Genomic DNA, 11,122 nt, shown 5'->3' on the forward strand with positions numbered 1-11,122 from the left:
TCAATGCCCGACATGCCAGATGCAGGTATTTCATAATTCCCATAACCGATTGTCCCTTCTGGCCCTGTTGGCCCCTCGGTCATTTTGCCTTTGGCCTTAGCATCGTCGGTGGGAATATCCACTAATCGAGGGGGCGAGTCCTGTATACAAATAATGGTCTCAACCGAAGCCACAACTTGTATCGGAAGGACAGAACCAATACCATATAAAGGCGAAATGTAATGTTCATTTGAACCCGGTACAGAGGGAGCATCCTTCGATCCAGCGGCTGCGGCCGAAAGGCCCCCCGAGCAGGCATGGGCTCCATAGTAGCATCTTCGGACATCCCTATTTTCAACCTGACGCTCCCCACATCCGTCGGTCTTGGGATATCCCTCGAGCCCACCAGCATCAGACTTGAGCTTTCCACCAAGGGTGGAGTAATTTCTATAGAGTCGGTTAGCTCTTGGTTGATACCCTCGTCGGTAAGCCGGCACCTGGCCAACGCCTGGTCTTTATCATCGGAATGATCCGTTAGTTGACCAACAACATCGACGTCCAGGGCCCGAGCCGAGACATCTTCCGAAGAGGTCTCTCTGGTTGTGAGCCTCAATCTTTTCCTGGTCTTGGAAGGAGCTCGAGAAGACTCGGAGGACCGTCTTTTCCTCCTCTCGGCCTTGTCTCCTTGGTCAGGAGCTTCGATGTTTTATTCATCGGCTGAGGCCTCAGAAACCTCTTGTCCCCGGATTTTGGTGTCCTTTGAAAGACCTGTAAAGGAAAGAAGTACAGGTTAAACCTATCAAGTGCAGTATAACACATAAAGAAGACGGAGCAACACTCTGGTGGAAGGACTTACCGTGATTTTCGACCTCCCACCGGGATCGAGACAAATGCCGCCAGTTGCGGTCGGCATAGGTAAGTTGGGAACAGATCTTCCCGATCCATTCATCAATGTTTGAAACCGCACTAAGGGTTTGAACACGTGCTATGAACATACGAGTAAAATCAAAGGGTCAGTGTAGGTTCAGACATATGACCATACCATACCAAAGTAAATCTACTTACGGGTTGGGTTCTATTTCTCGGGGAATGGCAGCTTTTCAGCAGGAATCAGATCCCCTGTTCTGACTCGGACAAATCTGCCTTGCCAGTCTCGATCTCTATCTTCATCAAGACCGGAAAAGGGAGTTTTTTTGGCTCGTTTGGTGAGTTTAATCATACCCCATCGAAAAATACGAGGACTATACGGTCAGAGTAGATGGCTCATCGTGAAGGGAATATTCACGTTTGTAGTAAAGTAACGGAGGAGTACAACGATCCTCCAAAATGACGGATGAATCTGGCCGAGACAAATATCATACCGTTTGCAAAAATCCACTACCACAGGATCGAGTGTGCTAAACGTAAAAGGGTACGTATAAACGCTTAAATACCCTTCCACATGGGTCGTTACAGCTTCAGCCTGATCGGGAATAACGACCTCCATACCCTTCCACCCACAGTCTTCCTTGACCTGTTTAAGTTTACTCGGGGGTATCGTGCACAAATAGTCCAATATATCGGCATCTCGATCCCCTTGTTGAGAAGATTTCTCAACCTTGAAATCCCTGATGGTCGCGTAATCTTGTGGAATGAAATCTGTCAATACCGGCTCCGGTTTTGGGACCGAGGAGGTCTCACCAGTTTTTGCTTTTGAAAATTTGCTCATTATTACGGAAATATGAAGGTATGAAGACTTATATGAAGGTTTAAAGATGAGATAAATAACATATATGAAGGTATGAAGGTATGAAGATATGAAGGTTTGCGTATCCAAGCACATGAAGGTAAAAAAATTTCTTGGTAAAAATAAGAAAAGTGAAAAAGTGAAAGGGGGAGGTTTGCTTTTATAGAGTGGGGCCGAGACGGTTCGCATTCCGTAACCATATTCGCGACCAACCGGGTCTCGACACGTGCTGATATCAGAACGATGTGACAGATGTGACCTTGATCTTATCTACCCATGGGAAACGTACATGAGAAGGAACCGAATAACCCCTTTAGATCGCCAAGGCATACGAACCCGGTCATTTCCGATCCTGTTTCCCGAATAAATTCTTGAAGCCCCCCCTTTCCCTATATCAAAACCCTGTAGCAGAGGCCCTGATGAGACCCAGGTCGGGCCTTGGCGCTGATACTATTATGATCAGATACAGCTACCATTCGACCACAAAGGATGCGGTTCCGAATCGATTACGGTTGAGTACAAAGAGTAAAATATGCAAACGTGGCGATCAGTAGCGAGGCGTTTCAATTTTGGGTGCACTACAGAACGAAATGACAATTGATCAAATATTGCAAAGACATGTACAAGAGCGCAAGTTCAAACAACGCAAATAGAATACTCAATGAAGTCCGACAAAAAATCGATCCGTAAAATTCTATTAAAATTGTTCCACTTCGCAAAATCCCGACTTTCTCGGATACATTGGTCCATCAAAAAAGCGTAAAAGGCCCTACTCTACGACCATAAGATGAAAAAGAAAAGAAAGAAAGAAAAAGAGGCAACACCCCTAACCGGCGTAGTAAGCCGAAGGTTGAGAACTCCGGCCTATCCTGTGGGATGCTGCGACTGTACGTGACATCGTCTAGATATCCCCAGAACCTTCACCGGAAGCAGATGAACTGGGGATACTCGAATCCGGTAAATCTTCTTCATTAAGTACTATTGTTAGCAGGGTTTTGCCAAGAAGCATTTCCCGACGGTTCTTCATAATATGACGAGTTCGGACCCGAGAGCCAATCCTCGAATGTCTAACTGGGAAGCTTCCAGTTTCTCTGCGTCTAGGTATTCTCGGCAGCGCCGATGTGTTTCTTCCCCGAACGACATCATCGGCTACGGTTTTTTCCTTAGAAGTTTTTCTCGTCGGAAGTCCTGAAAATCAAATACACTGGGTTGAGATACGATACAGAGAAATAAAAGTCGAGCGATCGGATTAAGAAATTACCATGGCTTTTGCCTTTCCACCCTTCGGGTGCCATTCCCCTCCAGGAACGACCTAAGTTACGGGAAGCTCAGATGAGGGTAACCACCAATTCAAAGATAGTTGTATCGAGCTCAGGTTCAATCAAATTAGGTGATGAGTTCCACATCTCAGGAAAATCGGTGGATAATGAACGATGAAGTTGAGCTGTACGTATCATCACAAACCGATGAAGCCACCCCCGGTCATAATCATCCTCGGGGTTAATCAGGCTTCGGTTTCCTCGAGGAAGTAGGTGAACAATCCCCCCTCGGATCACCCGAGGTATGTATATATGAAGTAAATGGTCAAGGGTGAAGGCAATCTCAGCCATATTAGCCAACTTTTCGATGCAGTACCCAAGTCTCCAAGTCTGTGGAGCGATCTGGCCGATACATACCCGATACCGACGACCAAAGTCCTCGATTACTCGAGGAACAGGGAGAGTGAACCCGATGGTGAAAGGATAAGTGTATGACAACGAGTAACCAATAACATGGTGACTTATTTTTACCCCATTCCCAACAGGGCGAATGTCAACATCTGCGCCTAAATTGCAGTCTTCCCTGACTACGGTAATGGTGGCATCATCGATACAAGATTCGAAATTCTCCACCGAATCAAGATGGTAAGAGATTTTGCAGTCGTTCGCATATTTAAATCCCGATGGAAGAATATCAACAGCGAGAGATTCTAACTCATTGTCAGAACCAGCGGCCCCCGTTGGCGACAGAAACGAAGACTGATCTTCACCTTGGGTTAATAATGGAACATAAGCCATAATCGTGACAGGTATAACCTAACAATGGATGATCATACCCTGATGGAAAAAGGTTCAAAGCTCGAGGTAGGCTATGGGCTTGGTGTGGAAATCACAGTAAGGTTTTGGGGAGAAGCAAGGTTTAGATTTGAAGAGCGCAGATGCATGAAAAAAAGAAAATACATGGGCTTTATATAGAAGAGAAATCAAAGGATCTTGTAGCGTATCAAGGACTCTGACAAAGGGAGGTTTCCCAAAAAAGATTTGGCGGCTGGAATAATGATGAGTCGACATCGGGCAGAGTGCGGAAACTTTGAGAATATGTCTTGTCCTAGGATGATAGGGACTGTTCATCTAGCTTCATCTGGTTCCATTTCTCCTAGTCAGTACCTGACCTCGGGAAATGGGGGGACTATCTATATACGGGTTAAACCAAGGTAATTGATATCCCCGGTTTCCCAACATGAAAACTATGCTTGGTCGACATGAGATCAATCTGATCGGGGATCGAACAGAATTTGGACGTTGAGGCAGGTTGAAGTGGCGGTTAGTCACCGTGATAAGAAAATCGAAAAATCCGGCTGATGACGGATATTTCGGCACCGATCACGCCAACAGTTGTCAACAGATTTTATTCCTTATTTAGTGTTGTACTAGGGTTGGGACTCCTCTACTATATAAAAGAGACACCTCCCTTTTATTTTGGCTAGGTTATTTTTCCCCCAGAAAAAAAGTAGCATATTCATATTTTAAACAAGCAATAACATCATCAGCACTATTTATCCTCCTTATTTCATTGTTCGGAATTAGCCGTTTGGCCCTGTACATTGACCTCGACCTCGATATTCGAGGTCAACCGGTGCCCTCCATAACTAGATTTGTAGTCTGATTTTGTACTATTATTAGCTATAAAACTATAAATTGTATTAAATTAAACGGCATATCCTTGGCTTCGTCTATAAATTCAATTGTTAACCATTTTTAGGGTAAACAAATGTCTCATTTTAGGATTCGAGACTTTATACACGTAAACATAATTATTTGAGACTTGTTTGAGTGATTCGAAATGGAACACGGAAAATTAGGGTGATTTCCCAACAAGAAAGGCACAATTGGATTGTTGCTAACAAAATTCTGGTGATGGCCCATTGGAGGACATGAGGTCGTAATTGTGACTTTGCATTTGCGAGGTGAGGTCGATCTTGCAACGTGGCCAGAATTTTGGGTCATTGCATTTGCGAGGCTAGGGCCGCAATTGCGAGCCTGGCCTCGACAATTGTGATTATTCATGTGTTATAAAAGTGGCTAATTATAGAATTTCTATCATTCTAACTTAATTTTGGGAGAGCAAAGCCACAAGTTTGAGAGAGATCCAATTTCGAATCACTATATAACCTAGATAACAATACTACAATAATTTCTTGTATATATGAAGCTAATGCTAAATTTAACTTTTAATTCTTGAGATTTTGAAGTGAAAGTTTTAGATTGTAACCCTAGGTTTAAGTGAAAATCATCTTTAAGCTTGGGTATCGTGTAATATGCAGAGAGAAATAATAAAGACAAAATTTGAGAAAAAAGACAAGTATACATATGTATGAGAAGGTTTCTTAAAAGTAAGTTTTTTAAGAGTGACAAATGTGTATTAATTGCTACAATAATAACAGAGGCAACGTAAAAGACTTAGCAGCTATTGCAAATAAATGTGAAGTTATACAGGTGCAAAGTATACGTGGCTATATGCGGGATGTAAATAATAGTTTGCGCTGTATATTTTTGTAAAGTTTCCTTTTTAACTTTCATGTTATGTCGATTCAAGGGAAAAACATATGTTCGTAGGAGTGCAAAACTAACCACTTTGAGGACCCATTCCTAAGGCATGTCGAAGTCTATAGTATTTTATATGTCTAACCGCTTCAAAATATAGTAGAAAAAAACTTTTAACATATATGGACATGAAGTTTTTATCTGAAGTTTTGTTTAAATATTTAATTTGTTTCTGCAGTTCTTCTCTGAAGTTTCACTTTTTGCTTGAATTTGATTTGGGTGTATTATGTACAAAGGCCGAAGTGCACAGATAAAAATTTAACGGGATGACCAGTTTTTATCCTAATATTTAAGCAATATTACTTTTTGAAAATATTTAAATTATAATTAGTGTTGACAAAGTTTAGATAAATGTATGTCTCTGCTCTCCTCCTCCTCTTCGTCCCTCTTTTTAATTGGTGCACAATTCCTTGTCTATGGAAGCTTAAATAGTGATGGAAAACTGATCCGCTGGTTTGATTGAAAGAAATAGGCATAGTACCTCGGGACCCCCTTGGACTTGGTTGTTCTGCATAGGGGTGTTCATGGTTCAGTTTGGGTCGGTTATTGGTTAAAACCATAACCAAACCAATTTAGTCGGTTTTTAAATGTCTAAAACCATAATCAAACCAAGTAAAATAATAACCACCGGTTTGGTTATTGTCGGTTTGGTTAGGTTTTTCGGTTTATGACTAGCCGTGACAATTCAAATATTCTCTCTCTACATTCTTCAAATTTCTTATGAAGCTTTTTTTTCCTCATGGCCCACAAGGGTGAACTTTGCTACATATTGAGGGAAAGACACGCTGTTGGCAAATCAGGCGGACCAAACTTGCAACGCAGTTTAGATTCAAAAGAACAAGTCAAACAGAGGTTTCAAAATACAAACAACCCTTATGCTTACGACTTATTAGAGTTGGGCTTGGATTGTTGGACATATTCTTTTAAGACATGGGCCTTAAAAATAAGTAGACCAAAATTAAATTAATAATTAAAAGGTATAAAATATCTTTAATTATTTATGAAAAGCTAATATTATACATATAAATAAGGGCTAATTATAAATTTTATGTATATAATTATCGGTTTGGTTCGGTTATTTATTTGGTTATTTTTTACTATAACCATAACCAAACCAAATATTATCGGTTTTTCAAATTTAAAACCAAACCAAACCAAACTAAACCAAATGTCGGTTATTTTATTCGATTTGGTTAAATTTTCGGTTTGATTTTGGTTTTAACCAAAACTGTGAATAGCCCTAGTTCTGCACACCTGAATTATTGTTTGTCCTAATACCTTTGAACTTAAGGAATTTGATATATAATCTTCACTAAGTATATAAAATTGAGTTGTCTCTTCTTTCTTTTTCGTTATAACTATTTGTATATTCTATCAAACAATGAGGGCTACTGAATAATTTGAATTGCAGAAATCAATTGTTTTCATTCTTTCTATATATTTTCATCAGACCTCAGATAAAAAATAGATAAATTTAATTGATATAATTAAAGCCTTTTTTTTTTTTTTAACTCTAAGCCACAAATTCTATTCAGCCGTCCCGATTACAATTATCTAAAATATGAAGCACGGGAGAGAGTTGTCATGCCTAGGTGGATTTGGAGTTTGGAACTAAGGATGAAAAAAACAAAAAGAGAATGAACCAAATAGAGTCGATCTCAATCTTGACCTCAATGTTTCTTAATATATAGTAAGTGTACACAAGCCTTACTAGAAGATTTTATTACTTTGTCACGAAAAATACATAGGGGGCCAAAAAATTACAATGGAATCAAGTACATCTAATTAAACATGAGAGGATTACACAATATCAAGCTTTAAAACAATCGTAAAATCCCCACTATAATTAAAGAGAGGCACTTATATACCTTAGGCTGTACCTCTCTAAAATATACTGCAAAATGCAAAAGAAGGATTCCCTTTGTACATAATACACCCAGACAATAAATTCTAGTAGTTAATTAACTCATTTATTTAAGTTATAATAATTAAGTCTTGAATCTTAAACACGATTTAAGAAAATCTTCTACTAGGATTTAGTGAACTATAATGAGGTGGCTTAATATTGTTATAAGGGACTTGACTAAGTTCTCTTTGAGTGTCTCCTTGAGTCCTGGTATTGGATGAAAAATGTCTTGCTTGCCTGTTTTCTCTTCTTGGTTGTGAAGAACGAGGGATAAAAACTCCAGTTCCTTTGCTAGTTTCTCTTCTCTTATTCTGCTCATATACATATGGTGCTCTTGTAGCTGGATGCATTACATGTGAGAAGGCCTGAATTTTCAAATAAAACAGAAAATGCACTAGTTTAGTAGACTTGAAGTTTGAGGACATAAATACAAGTAAAAATTTAGAATGACTAGGGGGTGTCTTGGCAGAGACTTTCAATTTTTGCACGTTTGATGGTCAAAATAACTAATACCTAAGTTTTTTAAAAATCGGGAAAATACCTTTCCTAATGAGAATAGGCAAAACAAGTTCAATAAGTGGTCAGAGGCGGATCCAGAATTTAAATTTAATGAGTCCAAACTTAAAATTCTCATCACTGAACTCATTGTACTGTTAAAATTATGAGTTTAGGATGAGTAGTGTCCTAAATAAATCTAAATATTGATTTTAATCTTTGATTTTTTTTTTTTGAAACTTTATAGTTGCCACGTTATTAAATAGGTTCTCAAAATTGTATTTCCGACTAAATGACCATGAAAGCTGACTAGGCAAAGTTGAATGACTTTAGGAAGACACAACAAAATTAAATGTTTTTGATGGCCAATTACTATAACTTAAGTGACCACATACCTTCAACTCCTAGACCTTGATAGACTGAATTTAAATCCAAAATCCGTTTCTAAAAGGAAAACTACTATGCATCCTATGAAGCTTATTACTCCAATCATTTAGTATAATAAATTCTCTTCCTATGTTAACATCCCTCAGTCCATGTCTATTTGTTCATATTTGATTTGATAGACATTTAAAAAATAATAAAATGGTAATTTTACTATCCCCTAATTATTACTAAATCATCTCACTCATTGTGAAAATGAATTTAAAATAATTACTTGATAATTAGGATAAAACAGTATAAAATGGTAATTATATTTTGATTTTTCAAACTGAACAAGTAAAAGCTTTTTAGTACAATGTGCAAGTAAAAGTGAACGGACGTTTTAACGTTATATGGTATGAAATTCATGACTTAGACAAAGATAACTATAGTAGTTTTAGGGAGAAAAAGAAGCAAACTGAAGCCAACCGAAAAAAAAAAAAAAAAAAAGAACCTTCGTGAACTTATATTTTGTGAGGTGAAAGAGAGGAAAAAAGGAAATCGAACCTGAAGAGAGTCAGCAGAAGAGCGATAAACTGAAGAGTTTTCATGTTCATTATCATCCATTATTAAAAGAGAGATTTGCTTGCTCAAATCTGCAAAAAATAAATCATCTTCTCCTTCCATTACAAGAAAATAATGCAAAACTGTCCTGTTCACTCTGTCTCTCTTATAATTCTCTTTCCTTTTTCCTCTTTTGTATCTTTGAGTAAGAAAGGATACGCTTATAGTGTAATGCATAAATAGGAAAAGGAGAAGCAAGTAATGGGTTTAGAAAAGAGTATACATGTGGGTAGTGGGGTCAAGAATGACAGCCAAGCCAAATCTGTGCGAGACTCACAAAAAGGATATCGAACAAGTGTAATGTTTAGTGCAAACTTCTATATATTCATGTGTAGTGTAGAAAATAATACTATTTCTTAGCTTAGTATATTAGATTACTTAAACTAATCATAAGTCATTGTTCATAATAAATCAAATTAATAATTTTAATATATTATAACAAGTACTTATTAAAATAAATTAAAGTACATAGATAGTAAAAAACCTGTTCTAGACGGTGAATACACATACATTAAATTGCTATGATAAGTATTATCCAGATGAGAAAGAGAGGGACAAAAAAGAAAAAAAGGAGATGAAGATTGAAGAATCTGCACTACAGCGACAGCCCACTCTTTACTAGATCAGATTTCTCATCCAAAGATGTCACTTCATTCTTCCTCATTATACTCACAAGTAGGGGCAAATCTATGCAGCTTATTATTACCGGGTTCATCTGAATCCAATACTTTTAAATATGATATTAATTTATGTATAGAAGATCATTAGAAACGCACAAATAGTAGATATGAACTCTTAACTCAAAAAATATAATGAGTTCAATATTAAAACTCTTAGAAAGTTGAATCCATGAAGCCTAAATCCTAAATTAAGTAGCTTGTGAGAACCACCCCCACTCCCCATTCCCCCACACCCAGAGGCACAAATGAACAGAGGCGAATCAAGGATTTTTAGAATATGAGTGCACTACTAAAGAAAGAAAAAAAAAAATTACATTAAGCGGAAATTGATCCTTATTCCTGTTGGTAAATGATTAAGCTAGAAAATGTGTACATAAAATATCTAGTTTTGCGGAAAGACCATGGATACCCCTAAAGTTTTACATAAATTCGCTTTGCAGAAGAAAAGTATATAATTATATTTTGAACACCAAGTGTGTGTATATATAAATAAATTATAATTTTTAATAAAATTTTGATAAATATTAAACTTTGAATTCATAATTTTAGAAGGTATCATTAATTAAGTAGTAAAAATCTAAAAGTAAAATACTTGAACTTTTCCTTTTTGCTGAATCCGGATTGTGCCGCGCGCACAACACGCAAACTTAACTCTGACTATCCTCTCTGTCTCTTGTCATCCACTAGTTATGGCTCACACTTGGCGTTTATACCAGTTGTATCAAATTCCTCATTGTTGCAATTTGCCAGTGTATGTCACTATTAGAGGGGAATAGCTGCAGTCATCTTGCTTTGTCACACTAGACAATGCATGAAAAAAGTTACTTTAATTTGTTGCCACTTATAAGAATGACTACTTATCACGTGCTTCTGCTTGTTTTAAATTACGTAAATAAACTAATTTAGAAAGAGGGCACACAAAAGTGAAACTAGGTATACGCACACCTATCACAAAAAAAAAAAAAAAAAAAAAGAGAGTTTTTTTTCAAGAATTAAAAGAAATCACAGAGTGTTTTCATGCTCTTATGTTTAGTACTAATACTAATAACGTTCAACACATGCCCTTGACATTGAGGCTCATCAAACGCAAGCTATCTAGGTAACTTATTTTATATATTAAAAATTACAAATCTAATATTTTAAGGAGATTGCCTGTATAATTCGATCTTTAGGTAACTTAATATTGCAAAAAAAATGTTATACTGACAATATATGTATATAACTTAAATTCATCTTGGAGAATCTTTCCAGAGAGAGAGTGTGTGTGTCTTGAGGTCTAAATTGGTGATTCTCTAAGGAGATCGTGAAGAACATGAATTGACAAGAATTATTGCCATACAAGAATCAAGTGCCAACTTTAGAATAAAATCGCACTAGTATTGAAAATCAAAAAATTGACCGAGCCAACTTGGAACCTGAATTTTTCTAAGGAAAAAAAAAAAAAGAACTCCCATGGAAATGCTTTTCTCATATTTGGAAGCGGATC

At 37.4% G+C, this 11,122-nt stretch overlaps 1 protein-coding gene across 1 annotated transcript; it reads right to left on the reverse strand.

Moving 5' to 3' along the window:
• Positions 1–7,244: 7,244 nt before the first annotated feature.
• LOC132599836 (uncharacterized) lies at positions 7,245–9,127 on the reverse strand. Its single transcript, XM_060313024.1, has 2 exons — positions 8,900–9,127; positions 7,245–7,839 (listed from the first exon to the last, which is right to left on the reverse strand). Exons 1-2 carry the CDS (start codon positions 9,017–9,019, stop codon positions 7,582–7,584), a joined length of 378 nt encoding a protein of 125 aa, XP_060169007.1. The 5' UTR covers positions 9,020–9,127; the 3' UTR covers positions 7,245–7,581.
• Positions 9,128–11,122: the final 1,995 nt, after the last annotated feature.

Source organism: Lycium barbarum, chromosome 6, assembly GCF_019175385.1.
Source record: "Lycium barbarum isolate Lr01 chromosome 6, ASM1917538v2, whole genome shotgun sequence".
In the NCBI taxonomy this organism is placed as follows: Eukaryota; Viridiplantae; Streptophyta; class Magnoliopsida; order Solanales; family Solanaceae; genus Lycium; species Lycium barbarum.